This window comes from Danio aesculapii, chromosome 24 (assembly GCF_903798145.1).
Source record: "Danio aesculapii chromosome 24, fDanAes4.1, whole genome shotgun sequence".
NCBI lineage: Eukaryota > Metazoa > Chordata > Actinopteri > Cypriniformes > Danionidae > Danio > Danio aesculapii.
This window is the reverse complement of record NC_079458.1, coordinates 40,192,857-40,218,110: the sequence shown is the minus strand read 5'-3', so window position 1 is coordinate 40,218,110 and position 25,254 is coordinate 40,192,857. Positions and strand designations below refer to the sequence as shown.

At 39.7% G+C, this 25,254-nt stretch overlaps 1 protein-coding gene across 2 annotated transcripts in view; it reads right to left on the bottom strand.

The window, feature by feature from the left end:
* Window positions 1-920: 920 nt before the first annotated feature.
* rreb1a (ras responsive element binding protein 1a) overlaps window positions 921-25,254 on the bottom strand; it is a 112,336-nt gene continuing 88,002 nt past the window's right edge. For both annotated transcript variants that reach the window (XM_056450213.1, XM_056450212.1), the window contains 9 exons: window positions 23,931-24,020; window positions 21,667-21,830; window positions 12,220-12,370; window positions 11,987-12,129; window positions 8,619-8,808; window positions 5,964-8,511; window positions 5,488-5,652; window positions 4,388-5,146; window positions 921-3,860 (listed from right to left, as the gene is read on the bottom strand). In XM_056450213.1, the coding sequence (XP_056306188.1) occupies window positions 3,391-3,860; window positions 4,388-5,146; window positions 5,488-5,652; window positions 5,964-8,511; window positions 8,619-8,808; window positions 11,987-12,129; window positions 12,220-12,370; window positions 21,667-21,830; window positions 23,931-24,020 (4,680 nt within the window). In that variant the 3' untranslated portion in view covers window positions 921-3,390. The remainder of the gene's footprint in view (window positions 3,861-4,387; window positions 5,147-5,487; window positions 5,653-5,963; window positions 8,512-8,618; window positions 8,809-11,986; window positions 12,130-12,219; window positions 12,371-21,666; window positions 21,831-23,930; window positions 24,021-25,254) is intronic.

The window sequence follows — 25,254 nt, the reverse complement described above, 5'->3', positions numbered from 1 at the left end:
TCGGCTTAGTCACTTATTTATCAGGTGTCGCCACAGCGGAATGACCCACCAACTATTGCGGCATACGTTTTACGCAACAGATGCCCTTCCAGCCACAACCCAGTACTGTGAAATAGTTTTAGTTTACCCAACTCCCCTATAGCGCATGTGTTTGGACTGTGGGGGAAACCGGAGGAAACCCACTTCAACATAGGGAGAACAAGCAAACTCCACACAGAAACGCCAACTGGGCCAGTGGGGACTCGAACCAGCGACCTTGCTGTGAGGCGACTGTGCCGCCCATATTTATTAATTAATTAAGCAGATGTTTTTGTACAAAGCGATATTGAGGGTAAAATAAGCTCTTCAGATCATCACAAAGCTCCAGTATATAGATGCTATGACAAGTTTTTTTAGGAGAGTGTGTGTCCTACAGGTGGTTTCTAAAGCCCACTCATGTGAGGAGCACACCGAGTATCGCTCAATGTTTCCCCATAAATCATTCATTTTCCTTCTTAGTCTCCATTTCAGAGTTTTGAACATGTTTCACGCAGCTGCAACACAGTACTGGGAAACACCCATACACTCTCAAATTCATACACTACGGCCAATTTACTTTATTCAATTCCCCTATAGTGCATGTGTTTGGACTGTGGGGGAAGCCGGAGCACCCAGAGGATGCCAACTGGCCCTGCTTGGACTCGCGCTAGTGACCTTCTTGCTGTGAGGCGACAGTGCTAACCAATGAGCCACCCTTACCCAGAAATATAAAAGAAATTAGTACTTACCTTTCCAGATGCACTTAGCATTAGAGTCCAAATTTGTGGTCTTCACTACCTGGCAGAAATATCAGTTCACAATCATACTGGGCGGGCTGGAAAACAAATTTAAGCAATAAAATGGCAGTTAACGCTCGAAAGGGAAAACACAACCGCTCCACATTTCTTTAATATATCTTTATTGCTTGAATAGTTTTGATACAGAACAGCTTAAATGTCTGATTCTGAAGCACTCATTCAAAGAACAAGAGTAGTGTACCAAAAACGTCCCGGTGATTCTGGTTCCATTCAAGTCCAGTAGAATTATTTTTGGGGATGTAGCAGCGACACAATGCTCCCTTTTATTACATCGGTCAAACAGTGAGGTCTCCGTTCCTCTGCATTTTTTACAAAGACGCAGGGAGGATTATTTTAAAAAGGAAAAAAGGATAACAAGTCTTGTAGAAAACCCATGAGTGGAATGTGGATCTTGATAACTCCACCCTGTTCGTTTGAATTCACAGTCAAGTGCTTAACAAAAGTAGTGATTGACGATTCGACATACTCAGAAATCAAAGGTGAAGAGAAAGATTATGCAAAGGGAAATGATGATTTGAGAAAGCCATTTGTATGAACCCTGAGAGTGAGAGAGAGCGGCAGATGGGGCGAAAACAGAAAATAAAATCATTTATAACTGAACAACATGCAAAAACAACTACCCTACAGGTTCACCCAAAGCACAATAACAGTAAATTTCACAGTTTTATATGCAAAAGAATATATCAATGAAAACAACTTGTATATCTCTCTGTCAAACTGAAATAATCAGAATAATATAATAAAGATAACAGACCACACATCCTAAAAATAAAAAAAATGCATACAAAGTTCTACATAAAGCTTTCGGATCAAAGTGATTATTATCATCGAAGACCCAGATCAACTCCGGGAAGCTAATTATTGAATTTGAATCATCTTTTATGCAGCATAATCGTGTTAATACATGGCTTCTCCACATTTACTTCTTCACCCCACACTGGGTCATAATAAATACATTAAAAACAGTCACTGTGAGCATTCGTCGCATTTCCACGCACAACCAACCAACACAAAACACACTCACATGAACCCAGGAAAAGGCATCGGGAGAAGCAGAAGTCCTGGAAATACACAGACATGAGAAAGCGATTGCGTTTGCATTCAAGTTCATCCAATACTACAAGTCGAGATGTTAGATCTTCACCACTAGGGGGCGCACACAACCAACCTGACATCCAATCTAATGAGAGGCCAATTCAAAAATCCCACACTATTGGTTGAATATTCATCGCTGCGTTTCATAGACGGATATCAGGAGACTAACATTTGAAGATTTCAAACAGTCTCCGTGGCCTTTGAGGTTTCACGTACATGGTTTCTTTACAACACAAGTTCATAAAACTGAGAGATCCAATGCTACAAAAGAGTGTGTGATTGACATGTGTGCAGGATTGACTGATCCTGGCAGGAGGCAGCAGGGCGACGGGGTTCAAGTACACCATTAAGTCTATAGTTCACCAGCCAGCCAAAGCTCAGCGGAAAAGGTAAGGCTTAGATAAAAAGATGTTTTTGGAAGACTGTAACCCTGGGCAGGTGCGTCAAGTACATCAGAATTAATCACAAGCCGCCTTTAGTTCCTTATTAGGGATTTATTTTTGAGATTTTGAAGAGATAGTTCTACCTAGAAATTAAAATTCATCATCATTTACTCACCCTTGTTTCAAAGTTTCTTTCCTATATAATTTTTTTAGTATGTTGGAAACCTGTAACCATTAACTTCCATAGTATTACAGTCCAAATTAACATCTTAGAAAGGCTTGGAACCACTTAGGGTGAGTAAATAATGAGTACATTTTCATTTTTGGGTGAAATACACCTTTAAGTATCTGAGACCGAGCTTTAGGATCAGATTCTCAAGCCCTTAAGTTAAAAACATGGCCTTCTCTCATTAAAAAAAACCCTCCTTTCATGCCACAAATGGTACACTAATGCTAAGGACAGCTTTTTTGGGGGCAAACATTGCCCATATATTGTATAAGATAGCTATTGAACACCTTTTCCCAAGGATGACCCTCAAAATCTTTGCTTGAAACCAAACAAAGTTTCCTTTACATGACACAGCACCCAGAACAGCTCATTATTGCGATAAAACAATGACTCTGGAACATCTGTCATTAAATGGAATTAAGCTACTGGCAAACTGGAGGAGGACGAGCCATGAAGTAGCCCCTATGATGAACAAGTTGCGTATTCCAGTTATGCGCTCAGCTGCGAGCCTCTCAGTAGAAAGAAGTCCTCCTGTTGATCTCAGATTTTCACCGTTGCTGTACTGTACAATGCGTTCATTTGTTCATATATTGCTTGAAGTAGTTCTCTCAGGATTCCACACACACACATACACACAAAAAAGATCATTGTAAAATACTATAAAAATCAACTTTAGATCAAGATAAATGCTGATAAAGATATAGCAAAAAAAAAAAAAAAAAATAGTAGAAAGGCACTTGGAAAGAGTCATTGCTTCTTTTTTTTCTCAATGCAATGTACTAGACTTTGTTATATGGCACTGCGTCTTTTCTGCAGCACAATGCTTACACGATGAAAGAGTCGCTCTTCACTCCACTTCCAGAAGCGCTGGCTCGGAGGTGGGCAAAATGTGCTCAGTAGTGGGCTTGGTATGGATCTCCAGTAATCCTTGGATGAATCCTGGCTCTGATGTGGCTAGAGAATCCTCTGCTGGAGTTTCTTTGGGTGTCTCTGTTGCAGGTCCCGTCTCAGAGCTCTGATTATACTCTTCTGCATCCACGGTTTCTCCCTTGTTCTCATACGAGGTTGGTTCCCCCTTCACAGTGTCTGTCATTTCACTTTCGTTCTCAGAAGGTGGGTTTGTGCTGGTGGGTGTGCATTCGCTTTCGCTGGCCGAACGCCCGCTGAAGCCCTCCTCGTCCGCTCCCCCTGCAGCTCCACATGTGGAACCATCACTATCCACTCCGCGCAGCTTCTGGTGGATTCGCTGATGTCGGACCAAACTGTGCTTGAGGGTGAAGGTGCGCTCGCATGTCTGGCACTTGTAGGGCCTCTCACCTGGTAGAAACAAGCCATCAAAACTTTGAGGTTTCAATCAGAAACAAAAGTTTATCAATCAAGAGCTGCTGATATTAAAGGGGCTAGTTCACTCAAAAATGATATTTCTGTTAACAAATACCCAGCCTTATGTCAATCCAATTGCCTGAGACCTTCAGAACACAAATTAAGATATTTTAGATTAAATCCAAGAGCTCTCTTATCCTTTATAGGAAGCAATGAACACAAAACAGTTCTTGGTGCTTCACTTGATTACAATTAAACCACTGAAGTCATATGAAACGTTTTGACAGTGTTTTTTATTCCTTTCATAGACTTCGGAGATCTCTCAGCTCCCGAGCTCTCAGATTTAATCTAAAATATCTTAATTTGTATTCAGAAAAAGGACAAGCGTCTTTATAGGGAATTGAAACAACATGAGGTTGAGTAATTAATAACATAATTTTCATTTTTTTCGGATGAACTAATCTTTCAAAGTTCTCATGAATGATTTACTGATCTCTGCCTGCTTTCAGTTTTGTCTTTACCTGTGTGCGAACGCATGTGTCTAGTCAGGTCCTGAAGGCTCCAGAAGCGTTTGTTGCATATACTGCACACCTTTTTCCTCTTGTCCGGTTTGCTACCAGGCTCTCTCTCAGCACTCTTTGGTTCAGTTGTAGGTTCCTCATCATCACTCCTCTCCTCTTTATCCTCATCAGGCCCACTTTCCACCACACTGCCATTTCCTTCGGTCTCAGCTTTACCCTTCCTTATGCTCTCCACTTCGTCTTCTGTAACCTCTTTCTTTTCACAAGGCACAATGGGATCATCTGATTTTGTGAGGTTTTGTCCATTAGCAACACCAGAGTCTTGTATTATGTCCAGCTGGTGAGCTTTCTCATGTCTGGTGAGGGTGTTAGCGTGACGGAAACTCTTCTTGCATATTTTGCAGGTAAATTTAGACTCCTCGTGAGGTTTTGCTTTTTCGGATATGTTCTCATCTGCTGCAGGGGAGGACTGTGGCTGCTCCTTCTCAGTGATCTTGACGTCCTTTGGTTTGGAGACAATGGTCAAGTCAAGGGTCTTGATGCTATCTGAATAGTCATCCTCTTTTTCTGTGTCGTTATGCTTCAAAGACTCGAGGGATGTTTTGTCATCCTCTTTTTGAAGAAGAGGTTCTACCACAGCTGCCTCTGTAGGTTTGGCTGGTGATGGCTTCTCAGCATCAGATGCTACAGACTTCTCAGGGTCTGAACTTGTTAGATCCATTGCCTCACCCATAGGAAGCTCTGTCTCAGATGTGCTATCTGAAAAAAACATTGACACGTAAGGTTAAGTTTAACATATATCCGAGGTTGAAAAGATACTTGATCTGAATGTAACAGAATTTATTATAGTTGGGTAAAATATACCACAAATAATTTCTTTGCATACCAATTTGCTCAAATAACAAAAAGAAAACTTCATAATAGTGTTATAATGACTTTCGGGAAAGGAAAAAAGTAGTATAGCTTACATTTAAAAAACGATCTAAATATTAAAAACTTTAGGGGATTAAGAAGCTGATGACGGTTAAACTCATCATTACTATCTTGTGAAAGGGGTCTAATATTAGAGCAAGTTTCTGTTTATTAATTAGTTTTGATACCTGCACTTTCTGGTGAGCCATCGTCTGCATCTTTAGGCTTGGGTATTACACCATTGCGTCTAAGCACTCGGTTGGAAATGCCATGCTTGCGTAAAAGATGTCGTTCGCAGTTGGATTTGGTTGAGAAGAAGGCATCACATTGGGGACAAGGATATGGCTTCTGACCTGTTTAAGTAATTCAACATAATAATAAAAAATAAATAACAAGGGCAACACGCAGTGTCTACATCAGGGATCACCAAACTTGTTCCTGGAGGTCTGGTGTCCTGCAGATTTTAGCTTCAACTCTAATCAAACACATCTGAACAAGCTAATTAAGGTCTTATTAGGTATACTTGAAACACCCAGGCAGGTGTGTTGAGGCAAGCTGAAGCTAAACCCTGCAGGGCACCGGACCTCCAGGAACGAGATTGGTGAACCCTGGTCTACATCAGTGTACACACTGTACTAATGTTGTCAGACAAAACAAAAATTACCTGTGTGTGTTAGCATGTGGCGCTGAAGCGAGCTGGCCCAAGGAAAAACTCTGGGACAAAATGGGCAAATCATCTTCTGCACGGAATTCGAGTAAGCATTTTTCTTCCCTTTAGACTGTTGAACAGTCTGCTGGGCTGGCAAGTGTTTCTCATCTTTCATCTCTTTCTCGTCACCAGCACCTGGCTGCTGCCTGCCTTTTCTTGCCAACTCAATTGTGTTGGTCTGAAGATAGGCGCTGAACTTGTTAGCGTCAGTGTTTGCCAGCATTCTTTCAACACTAGCAAACTCCCCACTAGACTCCAAATCAATACTCAGGTCTGGGGCATTCATCACAGGTTTCTCTTTTCCTATGCTGTTGGAGGGCCTTTTCCTAGTCCTCTTTTTAGAGATCACTACTGAAAGCTCCTCTTTTAGGGTATCTGGTGATTCCTGCTTGGCAGGTGTTTCAGAATTAGCCTTAATACTATTAGTGTTGTCACGTTTTAGAAGGTCAGGGGCACCGGACACAGAGGAGATGATCTGAGCAATGGATGCTAGTGGTGGAAGCTCTTTCACAGCAGCAGAGGAAGGTTTAGGAAGCAGGGGTTTTAGACGCAAGGGCCTTCCTGCAGCGCTAGTGCTACCAGTAAGAGAGGTCAAAGCTACAGGAACCTGGTAGCACCCAAGCGGTTGGGACTTTTCATCAATGGACTTATCAGCCTGAAGTGCCTTTGCAAGAATGCTAACAGATGAATGTTCTTTCTTAACCTCTCTTGGCAAAGCAGCCTCGATGTCTTGTTTAAGCTTCTTCACAGGATTCTTAGGAATAGAGAGGTCAATGGGCTCCATGGAAGAGTCAAAAGAGACAGGTTCAATTTTGATCCCAGGTGATCCACTTACACTTCCAGCATTGTTGTTGGCCCCTCGACTTTTGTTAGAAAAATCCAGTGGTTGATCCATATCTACAGTGTAGAAGCTAAGGTCCTCCACCTTGATGGGCTGTACCACATTGTTAGGAGAAACACCATTGAGAGGAGCTGGGTTTGGGCTATTTTGGGAAGATGGAGCTAGAAGAGTGATTATGTGGTCTTCAATATCCTGCTCTTGGATCTCTGGATGTTGCTTCAGAAGATGATGGATACAGTTACGTTTGGCCAGGAAGGCTGCTCCACAACGCTTGCACTCATATGGCTTTCGCTGGCAGCCGTTGTGTGTGCGCAGGTGAATCTGCAGGGCCCGAAAGGTCTTTAGGTCTTCACCACAGAAGCGGCAGGTAGTTTCACTGGTGCCAGCCTGCTCAACGACATCTGATGTGGACGTGGATGAGGTAACATACTTAATGTTTTTCTCAATCTCCTTGCGACTGCTTTTCATGTGCTTTTTGCGGAGGTGACGCTCACAGTTAGCCTTGACCGTAAACGGGTAAAGGCAGAGCCGGCAGACGTAGGGTCGCTCACCACTGTGTGTTCTCAGATGACGGATCAGTGTTGCCTTGTCTGGTGCAACATAATCACATATATTACATTGGTGGGGAAGGATGCCCAAATGATAACGCATATGTGCCTGGAGCACACCTGAGAATGCAAAGACCTGGTCACAAAATCGACAGGGGTATGAGCCTTTTTGAGATGTTCCCTTTTTTCCAGTGGTCTCTTCCATCTTGCTATTCTCCCGCTTGATATGTCTTTCATCCATCTCCATCGGAGTATGTGCATCTCCCATGCACTCTGCCTCCATTTGTATTCTTTCTGCAGGAGCCTGGTTGTTGGCAGTAGAGGATGAGGGAGATGAAGAGTTCTCCCTTGCCACCTTGATAGGATGGCTGGCAGGGGGTGGAAGGCTAGGGCTGATACAGCCCAGTGAAGCTTGTTGGGTGTTCAATAGAGGCGGTGGAGTTGAAGCTACCATGCTGGTTCTGGGGGCCACCAATGGTTTTGGCTTGAGTGGGGGCATCTGCTTGTAGCCCGACTGTCCAGTACTACATGGGGCCTTGGATAAAGGTGGAAGAGCAATCTGGTTTGGAGCAGCTGAAGCTACTTTGAGTATTTGCTGTATATCTGCAAGTTCTGTGCTGGAATCACCACAAACGGGCTTCACCACCATACCACCGTCTGGCTGCACCAGAAAGCCAGTCTGGAATGGCTGTAGGGACAACAGTTTGAGAGCCTCTTGGTGGGACAAACCATGAAGAGTCGTAGGGTCTACAAGAGAGAGGTTAACACTTCCAACAAGACCAGGCTCCTGAGGTACGGTGGACTGATTCGGCTCCACGTGAATAACCCGGATGCTATCTAGCTTGGCCTGCTGGGCATCCTCTTCTGAAGGGGCAGGCTTGACCTGAGAGATGTGCTGCAAGCCCAGGAAGTCCATAAAGTTGCTTTTGTCAGTATTGGGAAGATCATCTTTCATAACTAAGGGTGAAGTTGTTTCTTGGGTGCCACTGGATTCCTCATGTGAGGCTTTGTGTAAGTCTAGAGCTGAGCTAAGAGGGAATGCCTTATCGCACGAGTCGCATACAAAACGATGGAATTTGCCAGTACACCGACGAAGGTTTGTTTCACACCAAATCTGTGGATAAAAGAAAAATTGAAACTCAAAGCTCAGATATTACAGACAAAATAAAGAAACATGACAAGCAGCACATAAAGTACAGAAAAGCTGACAGCTGATGTTACCTGGGCAATACGAGGGAACTTGTGGCATGAAAAGTCAATGAAAGCCAGATCATTAAAGCCAAGAGGGATGGATGGATTGTTCTGAATGAAGGGTCGTCCACTTGGGTCTGTGGGTAGCTGCTTATGGGTAGCTGCATTGTGGCGAAGCAAACTTCGAGGTGTCCGGAAGGAGACGCAACATAAATCACATCTAGCAATAGGAAGAGTAATGCAAGGTTAGAATTTCAAGATGTACTACATGCATATCATATATATGCCATTCTAAATTATTACTGTTATGAATTATTACCATTATCACAGCCAAAAATCGTTTAGAAATAAAATGTCCTTTTTACAGTGTGCCTTGGCAAAACATGCTTTCCGGATATCCAAAATATCTGGAATTTCCCAAGTAAATTAACTTTGAAAGTCAACAATAATCACACCTCAGTCTATAATGGTTCTCTTTCTGTGTTTATTGGGTGCTGCAAAAGACAGCTGGTTAATGTCTGTGACACTGTGCATTGGTCTTGTCACATGCTCTGGTCCTGATCATGGTGACGATGTGTCCGTAGGGACTCTAAGCTGCTTTTATCTCTGCAGACATATACAATGCAGTGCAAGCCAGAGCATAGCACAGCAGTAAATCCACCCGAGACGCTTCCGAATGGTTTATACATTTTGTATGATTTGCATGAGAAAGGCATGGCACTTAAAACAGAGTAGAACATTTTAGCTTGCCTGTTGCAAAGAGTGAACTATAATTACGCTATTTTTATTTATTAATTTAACAGGGACAATGCTCATTAATAAACAGTGAAACTGTAAATAAGCCAGAGTTAGCCACGGGGGCTAATTTTCATCTGTTGCCCGATGAGCATAAACCCTAGGCATAAACCCTTCCCTGTCCATGATGCAGCTGTTTCTAATGGCTTTTTGCAATGACTTAAAATGTGGCTCATCCAATCAAGTTTCAGAGTTTGACCCATTTGTTTTATTACAGCATGTCGTATATATGGGAGTGTCCGTCTGTTTGGGTGTGATAGATAACAAGTCTCTATCTTAAGAAGCATTCTAGTGTGTCAGTATGTGTGGTTATTTCAGTGCTTTTAGAACTGTTCAGAGTGGAACCCATTTCACAGCAGTCTAGATCCTCTTAACTAGCACTCTTAGCTCTTGTGCTTACACAGGATTAGTGCTAAATTTGAAGCAGTTCCATACAACAATAATGCAGCTCTGAAACTCAGACTGGCCCTGCCAACTTCCTTTACCCACAGCCATGCCGTACAGCTATTCATTAAGCAGACGGGCAGGTCATTGGTTGGGTAACATTAGAAGGATAGTCTGCAGACTGACGTCTCCAAGGATACAGCAACCACCTCACACACATGCATGCAGGCACACACTCTACAGAGATGTCCTACAGAATGCATCTTGCTCAAGTCTCCCCTCCTGTGTCTCATTAAATCCCCCCAGCAACACAACCTTTGGTCATCCCCCCCTAAATTTTTCCTCCGTCCTCTATGTGCCACTCCCTAGCCCTAAGCCTGGGGGCCACATGCAGGGGGAAGGGAAGAACCTCTTAGGCCTCTCACCAGTGGGAGGGGGGAACGTCCACTGGATTACAGTCATTTAGCTATGCTCATTCTCAGCCAATAACATCTGAGCATTTCCTTTTCTTTGTTTTTTTTTTAATGCAATAATAGTTTCCCAGCACAGTGCTGGGTTGCAGCTGGAAGGGCATGCGCCATGTCAACCAGATGCCGGAATAGTTGGCGGTTTATCTCACTGATGAATCAGAGACTAACCTTATCTCTTATCCCATACTGTGGCACCTCACTCAAATTTGTATATACTTTTTTTAAATAACATCAGAGTATTTTAATAAAGTAAACAAACCTAACCTCCGAAAAATCAAACCCATAACACAGTATAAGAGATTTCTACCATTTTAAAATATGTAGAACATTATAAAAGATAAACCTCACTGAAACAAGATCCCCTTGGCAGAGTTAGCAAGCAAGAGGAACCACCCCTTAGTATTCGGATGTGTTAAATTATGACTGTACCAGCACAAAGCACATCACTATATATCCCAGCAACTGCAGGGATCCAGCCTAAAGCCCCAGCTACTGGCGTCCCCCGCAATACAACTCTCACTTTGAACAAAGGGACAACATTCCTGTCTGAGCTTAATGGACAGCTATAATATACTGAACAGAAAAAAAACGAGTGTAGGAAGGGCTAGAACGGTTCCATTATCAAACCCTAAACAGTGCTTTTGTTAGCAGGCCTGTCAGTTATGAACAGGAACAATACCCGAGACATGACTCAAGATAGTCTTTGCTTATGTAACATACTGAAAATCATTATTTTTGGAAGCAACAGAGATATTTTCAGGCTATATACACAGGTACAGGGGTATTTTGCACGCCTTCATTCACAAAAAGAAAAATCTTGGCGGTGGCTAGCACTGTCACCTCACAGCAAGAAGGTCGCTGGTTCGAGCCTCAGCTGGGTCAGTTGTAATTTCTGTGTGGAGTTTGCATGTTCTCCCCCTGTTGGTGTGGGTTTCCTCCAGGTGCTCCGGTTTCCCCCACAGTCCAAACACATGCACTACAGGTGATTTGGATGAACTAAATTGGCTTTACTGTATGGGTGCGTGCGTGTATGAGTGTGTATGGGCGTTTCCCAGTACTGGGTTGTGGCTGTAAAGGCATCTACTGCGTTAAACATATGTCGGAATAGTTGGCGGTTCATTCTGCTGTGGAAACCCCTAATAAACAAGGGATTAAGCCAAAGAAAAATGAATGAATGAAAATCTCAGTCCACATGAAAACGCACTGTGAAGGGCACGCTGAATCAACAGGCAACGATAAAAGCCTTTAATGCTTGGTTCACACCTGATGCGCAATTAAGTATTGACAAGAAGTTACATACAAAGTCAATGCAAACACGCAAACAGAGACTAATCACAGCTGTGCGGCATGAATTATGCAGAATAGGTGACAGAATTCATCTAGCACGCAAGAAAAAACATCCCATGTGTAAATCTGTGGTGCTCTGCGTTTGGTCTCAGCCCAGCATTAGAATAAAGTTATACAAACACCTATTGTACCTAAGTAAAGCGTCTTAACATATAAGTTGTCCATTGGTGCTGTAGACCTGCCGGTTTTAGAAGGTCAGGGTGGTCAAATGCATATTCATATAATCTATTATTTTATGATCTATTATCTTATTATTTAAGATGCAGATCAGAGCAAGTTACTTCTCACAATTTAGAGGACTGACCCTCCCATACATGTCTGACATTGTTCGGGGCAGATCAAGCATTTATTAGGGCGGTCAATCCCCCGCAAACCCCCTTGTAATCCGCACCCTGTTTGTACCTTAATGTAGTGTCGGGATGGATTTCCATGTGGGCGTCATAGTCATTTTTGCAGGTGAAGTTCTTGAAGCAAATCGAGCAGGTCAAGAGCTCGTCCTGTCCTTTGCTCGATCCCTGCTCATCTGGTCCACTGTCCTCCAGCACCTGCGGGATCACAGTCCACCATCATCTATTTGTAGCCTAATCTGGAAGCACCATCCCAGAGTGCGGGTAAAACAGTGGAGCTGCATTTACCTTTTTGTTGGACGGCTCCTCGGTCTTCTCGCTGTCTTCATCTTGACTTAGTTTGCGTTTGGCCGTGGAGGAACGCCGTCGCTTAGTTGGGGACAGAGTCGGACTGTTGGGGATGGAGCTGGCAGAGTCCTTCTCATGGATCTTCATGTGTCTGAAAACAAATAAAAGAGAGGGCTATAAAACTGCCTTTATATCCCAGATGTCTCTGTTTCCATCCAAAGATGCGAATAAGATGGAAAACTGGAATATTGCATAAAATATTTGGTATTAAAGCACTTTTTCAATTCAGCGAGTCAATGAGAATAAAAATCACCACTTCCTGATAAACTGGAGCCAAATATCAGACAGAGAAATGTAGTTTTGTGCATTAGGAGAAGCCACTGTGGGTTTTTTTTCTTCTCTATTAAATGAGTTGTGCCTCAGAAGATGAAATGTAATGAACGCGGTTAATGTGGTGGCTTTTGGAGGCGTGAGACACTCTTTGGGAGCGCAGACAGATGCTCAAGACAGTTATGGAGGGACTAATAATAGAAGGATTATAATACTGAAGCACTGCGATGACTGACTGATGGCTGAGGGGTTTTAGGAATGAGAAAAACAACATTTCATATGTTTTACAATGTGCTGGAAACGCTTGTTTGTCCATTAATGCATCTCATCACACGCATTTTTATAATCACACGATCTCTCAAAACAAAATGACTTGACTTTTTCAATGAGCATGCTGGAATTTATTTGGTAAATGTGTTATTTCTTATCAGATAAAAGTTTATCCTACTCAGTTGTGTGTAAACATTTCTCTGTGCATTATTAAAATGTATGCACATCTTGGCATTTCCATAAAACATTTTATTATGCCATATTCATAAAAATAGCTCAATGTAAACATAACTATTGTTTCCATGTCACAAATCTGCCTGTGCACTACAGTGTTAATGGTTGTAAAACAACTGCTTTGGACTGAGTTGAATCATGAGGAGATTTCCAGATGGCTCCAACTTGGAGGATGGATGACTAGTTCATGAAGGGTTGAGGAACCCCTTTTCATTCCATTGGGAGCCAACAGAAATGACTATAATGGGAAGATCCTAAATGAGCTGTAAACACTCCTGTAATTATCCCGCAGCCACTGTATGTGCATATGTGAAGCCCAAGATGGCGGGTGGAGATCAACGGAAGAGAGCGGTAATGTTGCATGGAGAGAGCAAGAAGCTGATCTTGAGGAAACCAGTGATTACCATGGTTTATTCATGACAACACTATAATAGTTGAACAAAAAGGATGCCCAACCAGAGTAAATGTCTCACAGCCAGTTTTAAAACTCTATTTTATTATTGCAATTAGTAAAATAATAGTGAAATTAATCGAGGACTTCAAATCAAACATGTCTGCTGGATAAATCTAGCAAAGGGCTCTAAAAACCTGTGAGCCTATAAAAGTTGATCTCATAAACGTACTTCAGAAGTGTCCATGCATGTGTAAAAAAGGTCAGACATCCCCTGGCCTTGCGGGTCTCAGTTTTCACTCTGCAGTCAGTGGTTTATTAATAGCAGGCAGCATGTTGGACACCCGTGTGAGGACCTGACAGGTTGTTATATCTCTCCGCTCTGGACTCTGACCTTGCCTTTGGCCAATCACAGAAAAGCAACACTGCCAAGTCAGCACACTGTGATTGGATGGAAGTCATCACCACAGTAACCTCATATAGGATGACAACTCATCCACTGTCAATGAAAAAATAAATGGACAAGCTGAATATTGCTGGTTATAACAGTGCTATGACTGAATCAGAGCCATGTTTCAGTTCATTTAAGATTCATTATGTAATGTCTTACATAAAGACTGCTCGTGTCCTTGAATGAAGGATATCGATGTGGAAGTTTTCATGAGCAGGCTGGCTAATCTGTAAAGGACTGTAAAACTTGTTGATGCATAAACAGGTTCATTCCATCCCATCCAAGCATTCCACTGTGATCTGCTGGAGCGCAGACAGAGGGCGCTGTGGTGTCAGAAAGTTTCCTCTTTCTTTCAAGCAATGTCACAGCAAGGACAACCTGTGGCTGTTCAGTCTATGGGTGGAACTAAGACTGAAAGAGTTCAAGCAAATAAAAAGCAGCCAATCAGAACGCAATCTGACTTTCCTCTTAAAACTTGTGATCATTCTCCATGACAACAGTGACTCCCTCCTCTAAACATGTGATGCTTTGGCTCAAGATGGCGGACTCCTTGCCAACTGCATGGACACAGTTTCCTTGGGCATGCATCAGCAAACTTTTGAAAACTTAAAAATAATGACACAGGGTTTCTGCAGGTTTCATTGAGTCCAATTTAAGACTTTATTTTTATTTGTTTATCCCCCCCAAAATTTACTTATAGAAATTTCCAAAAATATACAAATATCACACATTTTAGAATATTACTGGACATTTTGACATTTAATTTGGAGAATTTGCTGTAAACGTGTCTAACAGCTGTTGTCAACAGCCGCATTTCCACTATCGGGCCAGTGCGAGCCAGGGCTTTAATCGGGCCAGGCCGGGCCAATAGCCCGGGAGGTTGAGAAATGAGGCCGAAATCATGTCGCGTTTCCACTGTCGGGGTAGTTGCTCGCAGCGCGTCACGCAAACACTGCCCCCAGAACGTCCCCTGAATCAAACGTCACACAACCCGCCCACTTCAGCGGGAACAAAAAACTCAAATTATAACCACAAACACAACCTGGCATCACTACGAGAGCTGGAAGATGGAGAACACCGAAGCGATTGCTTTTTTACTGTTTGTGGTCTGTTGGTGTAAAGCCAGACAGCGATCCCTGGATAAGGACATTCGAGTTCGTCTGCTATCCATTTTTTCTTCTTCTTAGTGAGTTGATCAAGCGCGATAGCAAAACAAATGTAAGGGAAGAAAGCATCTTGTCTCCTCTTTACCTGACAGGAAAACTCCGCCTTTGTACGTAACCCCGCCCCGAAGCCCCAGTTGGCCCTCCTTGGCCCAAGGTATTCGGCGGGCCGAAAAAGGCCGGACGCTGGCCCCAAGGAAGCCCCGCTTTGGCCCGATTACGCCCCGGAAGTGATAGTGGAAACGCGACTGGCCTTGGCTCGCCCTGGCTCGCTCGCTTTAGGCGCGATAGTGGAAACGCGGCTAATTGTATTTCTTTGCTATTAAAAAAACTTAAATATATAAAAAAAGTTTTGATTTGGATTATTGGTGATTGGGGTTCAGCCCGATTGGGTAACTTTACTTGGACCAAGGAAAATGAAAACCTGTTAAAAACGATTTAAGACCTACCACACCATATTTCTGTAAATTTAAGACTTTTTAAGGCCTAAAATTTAGTTTTAGAAATTTAACACCTTTTAAGACTTTTTAAGATCCTGCAGAGGTCACTCAATGGTTAGCACTGTGGCCTCACAGCAAGAAGGTCACTGGTTTGAGTCTGGCTAGGCCAGTTGGCATTTCTGTGTAAAGTTTTTGTGTTCCCCCCATGCGGGCGTGGGATTCCTCCAGGTGCTCCGGTTTCCCCACAGTCCAAACACATGCGCTATAGGGGAATTGATGAACTGAATTGCAAATTGGCCGTGGTGTATGAGTGTGTGTGTCAATGAGAGTGTATGGGTGTTTCCCAGTACTGGGTTGCAGCTGGAAGGGCATCAGCTGTGTAAAACATATGCTGGAATTGTTGGCGGGCCATTTTGTTGTGGCGACCCCTGATGAATAAATAGACTAAGGCAAAGGAAAAAGAATGAATGAATGAAGACCTTGCGGACAGCGTGAATATATATATATATTCTCACTCTGTAAATATCACTCAAATTTTTTTGTCATAATGTGATGCAGGTTTACAATGGAGAGCATCTTAAAACCTTTAGGGAATCAATGATGGTACTAAATGTAACCAGATATTCTTAACATTCAGTCCAAGTGTATTTGTATAGCGCTTTCACAAGAATTATTGTTTCAGAGCAGCTTTACAGAAGGTGCACATTACTGCATTACAATCCAAATCCACAAGTTAGGGTTATTAGTTACCATAACTTTACCTAATAAACTAGAAACTAATAGATTTTAACAGTTAAAGTTATTTTATATTAATATTCATAAAGTAACTTGCTACAAAATGCAAATTAACATCAGCATGCATCGTGCACTGATCTGTTGTGCATAAGGCATGAGCGATTGGAATTTTTCCCTGTCAGACAACAAATATAGGTGGAAAAAAATACCACGCAGAAAGGTAGGACTTGAGCAAGTAACCATCCAGAATGCAACTGGAACTACCTAGTAACCACTAATAGCACATTAGCACTATAAAAATGCCAAGTCCAAAATGACACACAATACACTTATTCACCATGTACTATATGTGTTTATAGGGTTATTTGGTGTTGGGAGTCTGAAAGCCCCGCCTCCTCCGCTACATAATTAAAGATGCAACAGTGCATTAGGTGTCCAACAGTCTATACTTAGCTCTAACAAGTGCATCATCTCTTTATTTAAAACACATATATTATTGTAGGACAATTTAGCATGAACACATTAACTGCATTATCTACACCTATAAATAAATCAAATAATGTGCATAATTATGCTAATTATAAAATAATAATTATAATAACCTATTACTAAAGATCAAAAAAGACTGTGGGAAAGATGAGTACATATTGTGAGGACATCAGCAGCAGCTCATGTAGTCAGACCAGATTCTCCTCTTCACATCAGTCATAGCGCACATTCCATACATATCAAAGTTACTGCAGTATTTCCAATTCCAACCAACAAGTTCACTCTTTACTCCAGCTCACTACCAGATCACCACAATTTACAGAGCATTAATTCAAGCCGGCCTGCTCTGGGGCCCTGCTGGGGCCACACTATATCTGAGTGAGGACATTAGATAGACTTCCATTGTTTTTATATCAGCTTAATGATCCTGCCTCTGGCCTAACCCTGACCCTAAACTAAGCGTCACAGAAACAAATGCCAATCATTAGATACTAATAAACATGGTAATATGCACTTTTAATTAGTGAAGACCAGTGAAATGTCAACACTAGTGACTCGTTTTCATATCTCACTACACAAGTGAGGACAATTGAGCCCTTAAGTATAACTAAACCTGCACACACAGATACGCAGACATGCACACGTATATGCACACACACCTGCACACACACACAAACAAACTACACACACAAACAAACAAGCATACAAACAAACCACACACACAGACAAGCACAAATAAACAAACATACATACAAAACACACACACACACACACACACAAACATAAAACACACACAAACAAAAACACAAGCACAAACAAACACACATACAAAACACACAAACATGCAAACCACACAAACACACAAATGAAAAAAGCACAAACAAACACACATACAAAACACACACGCAAACATAACACACAAACAAAAACACAAGCACAAACACACATACAACACACACACATGCACACAAACAAACACACCCACACAAACAAACCACAGACACGCAAACAAACAATATGCACACACAAACACACGCAAACAAAAACTCACATGCACAAACAAACATACAAAACACACACGCAAACAACACACAAACAACAAACACCCTCACGTGCGCACACAAACAAACAAACCATACAAACAAACAAAACATGTACACAAACAAAAACACAAACACACACACACACATCCACACAAATACACAAACTAAACACACACCACAAACAACACACACGCACACACAAAACCAAACACACACGCGCACACAAACAAACATGTGCACAAAACACACACACACACACACACACACATGCAATCAAATCACGCACACAAACAAACCAAACACACATGGACAAATGCACAAACCAACCAACCAACCACACACACACACACACACACACACATACACATGCACACACTAAACAAACAAATGCACAAATAAATACATGTGCACACACACAAGCGCGCACACACATGCACTTCACCATCAACCTTCACAACCTTGGGAGGAAGTTGGTGTCTACCCCCCTCCATCAGCAAGGCCTGCTGGGAGAAGATACCATGACCAAAAGAGGGGGGGGGGGGGAGCGTCGGGTGGGGGAGGTGTTTTAAACTCACCCTTAACTTCCTGCAAAGATCTGGCTCTCCTCATACAAGACAAACCCCAGCAGTAGCACATGTTTACGAACACTAACACACACACACATAAACAAACCAACGCCTCTTCATTTATCTTTGAGGCACACACACACTCTCGTCCTCTGGGCAACTCTTCAGACGCAGGGTGAGGCTTGGGGGATGAATTCGACACGTTTTCACTTCTCTAAAAGCTCTGAGAAACTCCACTTCTCAAATGATGCTTTCTAAAACAGTGTGAGCATCTCGTGTTTAGTAGCTGGTTAACGTCTCTTAATAATGTGTTAACGTGTGTTTAAAGTCCTGCATGTAGCATGTGCACTGATGTGCAACACACAGAAAAGAAAACTGAATTCATATTTTTGGAAACCACCCAGAACACACTAGTTTTTCATTTCGCATGACTCGTATCAATCTTTATGCAATTATTACCAGCAATATTACAGTTTTTATTTTGTTTTACACACCATTACTTGTACTTCAGACTAGGGGTGGGCGGTACACCGGTGTCAGAGTCATCACCGGTGTGACATTGCGCCACGACATGGATTTTCTAATACCGTCAATACCGTAACTATTAAGTTAAGTTAATAATTATAACAAGTTAATAGTGAGTTTATAACATTTTAGACACATGCACACACATACACACACACACACACACACACACACACACACATTAATAAACAGTTAAAATAAATTAAAAATCTATTTAAATAGTTCCAGACAAAGACAGAATTTAAGATTTGAGCATCACTGTGCTGTTTACTTCCTCAATTAATCTTCTTTTATTTTTATAAATTGAGTGAGAAAGTGACTTGTTCAATTTCTAAATGAATTTAAATGAGTCAAATATATATATTTTAAATGTTGTAACACATATATTGTGTGTGGGTACTGTTTTATTATAAAATGGAATTATTTATATCACATTTAATTGTTTATGAAATTATAATACTGCTTGAAAAGACAGAATTCATGATCATTTATTATAATTATAATCGCATGGGTGGTTAAAGCAAGATCACAATCTTTTAGCTTTTAATTCTGCAGCTAATTTGCATGAATGCAGGCTAAACAAGAAAAAGAAATGACAGAAAACACCTTTAATAACCCACGACAGAAGCATTTAGGTGAACTTCACACCACAGAATAGCACCTAAACCCATTCGCAGAATAGCAAAAAGGAAAACAGAAGACAACTGGGTTTCATGTTTTTCTTGTGCACATCGTTTCTGAAAGAAATATATATTATTTATTTATTTTAAATATTTACTTATTTTGATAGTTCAATAGCTGATGGTTTTATAGGAAACAATGACAGACAGGGGGCTATAGCCCACCTAAAATGGTCTTGGGCTGTCTCTGAATCAATTCAATGAATCAGGTTTAGTGGATCTAAACCTTACAGCACTGACCTAGACTAATATTTGGAAACTATCCTGAACTCTATTAATCCATAAGCAATGAACACTGTATCTTGATATTCTGCCATTGTGTCTCTTTAGGTGTAACTATTACTCTATTTTTTACTTTTCTTAATCTGCCATTTGCTTGTTTTTGTGTTTATTTCTGTGCTGTTTTTAATTTAATTGTATTATTTGTCTCTATGCATGTAACTGGATTTGATCTACCTCTTTAATAACGAACAAAAAAACTCAATGAATCACTCAATACATCGACTGGTTGTGAAGTTCTGGTGTTTTTTTTCCATCATTTATCCATGAGAGGCCTAAACACACCCATCAAACTATAGTTTAATGATTACATTTTTAAGATATATTTATTGGTCAGTATTGATCATCCATAGTCGTGCTGGTTTACGACTCATTTAGCTTTGCTCACAAAAGAAACATACAGTAAATCCACTAAGACGCCGAGTCAATGCTAAGCTCGGGATTAGAGCTCATTGTGGAGCAGTTAAGCAGAAGCTATGACGACACATTAGGGTGGATGGTGGAGAAGATACTCCTGCACATCTCCCTTCCCTTAAATCACACACGCACACACACACTCATGAATCACAGCCATTTAACACAGCTTTTAAAGGGATAGTTCACCCAAAATGTAAAATGTACACATTATTTCCTCACGCTCAGGTGGTTTCAAACCTTCATGAGTTTCTTTCTTCTGTTAAACACCAGAGAAGCCATTTTGACTTCCATAGCAGGAAAAACAAATACAAAAGTCAATGGTTTCTGACATTCTTCAAAATATCTTCTTTAGTGTTCAACAGAAGACAGAACGGTTTGGAACAAGTAAAGGGTGAAGAAATGATGATGGGATTTTCATTTTAGAGTGAACTTTCCCTTTAGGAAAGTCTGATTGTGAATATTGAACTGTTCACAAAGGTGTGTGCATGATATCACCCACTCAATCCTTATGCATAACAACAATAATTTGCTAAATATCTTTGTATTAGCTCATAGACAATATTAATATACAGTTTAAGTCAGTATTATTCACCCCCCTTTAAATTTTTCATTTTCTTATTTTAATATTTTTTTAAATGATGTTTAACAGAGCAAGGAAATTTTCACAGTATGTCTGATAATATTTTTTCTTCTGGAAAATGTTTTATTTGTTTTATTTCAGCTAGAATAAAAGCAGTTTTTAATTTTTGGAAGCCAATTTAGGGTCAAAATTATTATTTAGCCTATTTTTTTTCCGATAGTCTACAAAACAAACAATCGCTATACAATAACTTGCCTAATTACCATAACCTGCCTAGTTAACCTAGTTAAGCCTTTAAATGTCACTTTAAGCTGTATAGAAGTGTCTTGAAGAATATCTAGTCTAATATTATTTACTGTCATCATGGCAAAGAGAAAATAAATCAGTTATTAGAGATGAGTTATTAAAACTGTTATGATTAGAAATGTGTTGAAATAATCTGCATTGAACAGAAATTGGGGAAAGAAAATAAACGGGGCTAATAATTCAGGGGGGCTAATAATTCTGACTTCAACTGCATGTCAAAGACAAATTCGTTGTTTTAAATTAAATAAAGAACAACTTTAAAGTGTAAAAAAGCCTAGATGTCTACATTTCCCAACGTAAAAGCATCAAAGCCAAGCCATACATATTCTCCCACACTGAATTGTCTGTTTTCTTCATAAATCCATCACATTATGGAGGTAAATGTGCAGCGTTTTCTACTTAATTCTTTCTAATATTTAAAATGTGTTAAAGGATTTGGCTAAGATGCTATTTTTCATCCTTTCTCCTGTGAGTCTGCCATATTGAATGTAATAAACATCTTCATTTGATGTTACTTTTAAAACATCGTTTACCAGTCCAGGGCTAACCTGTGCATGTTGCCGTTGGTGGTGAAGGTCTGATGGCATACGGAGCATTTGTAGGGCCTCTCTCCACTGTGCACTAGCATGTGACGGTCCAGAGAGCTAGCCGAGCTCAGAGACTTCCCGCAGATACTGCACGAGTGGTCTGCAGTCCCGCTGTCAGTGTTGTGCTGGAGGAAACATGCAAACTTGTTTAATTTCAGTTGATAATCAAACTAACATTACAAAGCAGGTTCTTCAATATACTGTCTCATAGGCTTCTGCTGGTATTAAATATTCTTGTTCTGATTAATTGCCTAAGCTTTATTCACGATATACGATATTATCACGGATTATTTAGGTATAATACCAAAAACATAAACCACTTAATGAATAGTTTTAATATAATTTAACATGTAAACAAATGTTTTAACCAAATTAAATTGCAAAAGGATGGTAAAGTAAAATAGGTGACACTTTAAAATAAAAGTCTCATGTTAGTGAGCGCATTACTATTGACAATGAGAAAAAGGCAGATAGTAGTTAATAGTTAAAAGTACTATTAAAACTATTATAAGTAATAGTTAAAAGTAATAGTTAATAGTTAAAAATAGTTATAAAGGTTATAGTTAATGGCCCGTTTCCACTGAGTGGTACAGTACGGTTCGGTACGCTTTTATGGCCGTTTCCACTGTCAAAAAGCGTATCGAACCGAACCATACCGTACCGCTTTTTCGGCATCCTTTCGAAAGGGTACCAACACGAGAAAGGGTACCAAAAGGCAGAGCCACACGCGCAGCTGAACGCTATTGGTTTACAGAGATACGTCATTCGCTTGCGCAACAAGCCAGAATGAAAACAAAAACCCCGCCATGTTTGAAATACACAGCGAGAGATTATAGCGGAATGATTTATACATATAATAACGAGCCATGGTCGATCTGGGCTCAAACAAACCTTGTCGTCGTCTGGATAAACAGCCACAAAGCCAAGAAGAAGAGCAGATTTACCCTGTGTCCCGTAGTTTTTTACGAGCCAGTCTGAGGCGCGAGTGGTTTCGCTTTCTTGCTAGCGCTCGCGCGCGTCTAACATTATATCTGAAATAACAAACTTCTAGAGCTGATGATAATAACCTGCGCTTGATTATTGACCTGCTTTTGAAACCCGATCCTGTCAGACACTGACAAACGCGAGAGTGAAGCGTGAAGAAACAAAGGAGAAGCCGGAAAAAAGGAGCACATTATTTTTCAGCAAACATGAACAAAATGCCACGATTAACTCCCTTATTATCTTCATCTTTTGGACTAATATGAACTCAGAATGATGGAATTGTTCTCTAACAGAGGCTACATGTGCTGCTGAAGATTACAGACACAGATGAGAGGTTTTCACTGACTGTAGGCTATATTTTGTGTTGTTTTGAACCTAAATACTGACGAAATGTCTGCTATATGTAGTTCTTCTGTAATTGATAACATATCTAAGACTGTAAGGGGCTGTTTGTGTTCATTTATTTATTTATTTAATATAATTACAGACGTTACAGTAGGCTGTTTCGCACTGTCTTTGATCTGCAGTTATAATCAACTCATGTTCATTGAAAAGTTAGTAATAAATATTTCTACACCAGTATTTGTGTGTGTAAAGCATCTGTGTTGTGAAGTGCTTCTCATATGATATGTGAGCGACCCGTATAGCTTTATTGTAGACATTTCCTCGAGTGAGAATGACGTCGACTGAAACTTTCTGTCATACACCATGCCCACCAAAAGGGTACCCTTGTTAGTGGAAACGCAAGCTTGATAAAGGTGACCCGTACCAAACCGAACAGTACCAGTCAGTGGAAACGAGCCATAAAAGTACAACAGAATTTATTAGTTATTCTTTCCATTTTTAAATAAAAACAATGTGTTATTAGGGATTAATTTAGAAATTAAGATCACCTACTAATAAATGATTTTGTATTTATCATTACATTGATTTTTAGTAAAAAAAAAATGAAGCCTTAAAGAACAAAAGGCCCATAAATAGTCTAAATTTTCAAGATTAACATGTGAAAATGTTCCAGTTTGAAAATAAATCACCTACTAATACTTCTAGCATTTAGATACTACAATATTAATATTCTTAAAAGGCACTCGAAAAGTTGAATAATACCTAATTATACGCTACATTTAGAAGTGGCCATGATATTATTATTGTGCATGTTCACAATATACTGAAAATGGGCATATGTGTAGTGTCTCAGGTTGTCTGACGCAGTGTTTTCTGGAGAAGGTGTGCATGTTTACCTGGCGGATGTGCATAGTGAGCTGGTGCTGGTTCTGAAAGCCCTTATCGCACAGAGGACAGACAATACACCCGCTCTCATCTTTGGCTTCCTGAAACAAATAGAATCCAAAAAAATTGCATGTAGTTACAAATTAATCAGTTATATAGTTACAGCATACATTACTATTACATTACTATTAAAATGCTTTAAATGCTCTTAAAATGCTCGCTGGCCTTAAAACACTTGCAGATGGTTAATTATGATTAATTATGATTAAATTCCACAGTGCCTCCACAAATCTCATGTGTTTTTACCTTTGGTTTCTTTGCAAATATAATTCCAACTCAACATTGCATATCCTGCAATGTGACTATTAATATAATATAATATAATATAATATAATATAATATAATATAATATAATATAATATAATATAATATAATATAATATAATATAATATAATATAATATAATATTAATATAATATAATATTAATATAATATAATATATAGTTATTAATATAATATAATAATTAATGTAATATAATATAAAATATAATATAATAATATAATATAATATAAATATAATATAATATAAATATAATATAAATATAATATAATATAATATAATATAATATAATATAATATAAATATAATATAAATATAATATAATATAATATAATATAAATATAATATAAATATAATATAATATAAATATAATAATATAATATAATATAAATATAATAAAATACAATACAATACAATACAATACAATATAATATAATATAATATAATATAATATAATATAATATAATATAATATAATATAATATAATATAATATAATATAATATAATACAATATAATATAATATAATTTAAATATAATATAATATAATATAATTTAATATACACACAATTACATATTCTATGATAAACAAAAGCTGGTCATTTGGTATAAACCCCACACTGTAAAAAATGATATGATCAATTAGTCCTGACAGCATATGTTTTTAGTTCATTGTAACTTCTTAAACTAAGTTAATCATCTTCTAACTTAATTTTATCAGTTACATAAGCTGTTTTCAGTCAGTTTAACATAATATAAGCTGAATGGACTCATAGGGTTAAACTTGATTCAGCTTAATTTAAAGCAGCCAGGGTTTTTGTACAGTGCAGTTGCAGTCCCTCAGAAATGGCTAAAGGATCGTGGGTAAAAGCCCACATGCAGTAGTGCGGCCTTGTCTTCTGACCTTCAGTGTTTTGTCAGAACATGTTAATGTGTGAAATACTGAGCTAAATTCCCTGCTAAATAAACACTTGCTCAAGTCCCTGCTGCACGACCACT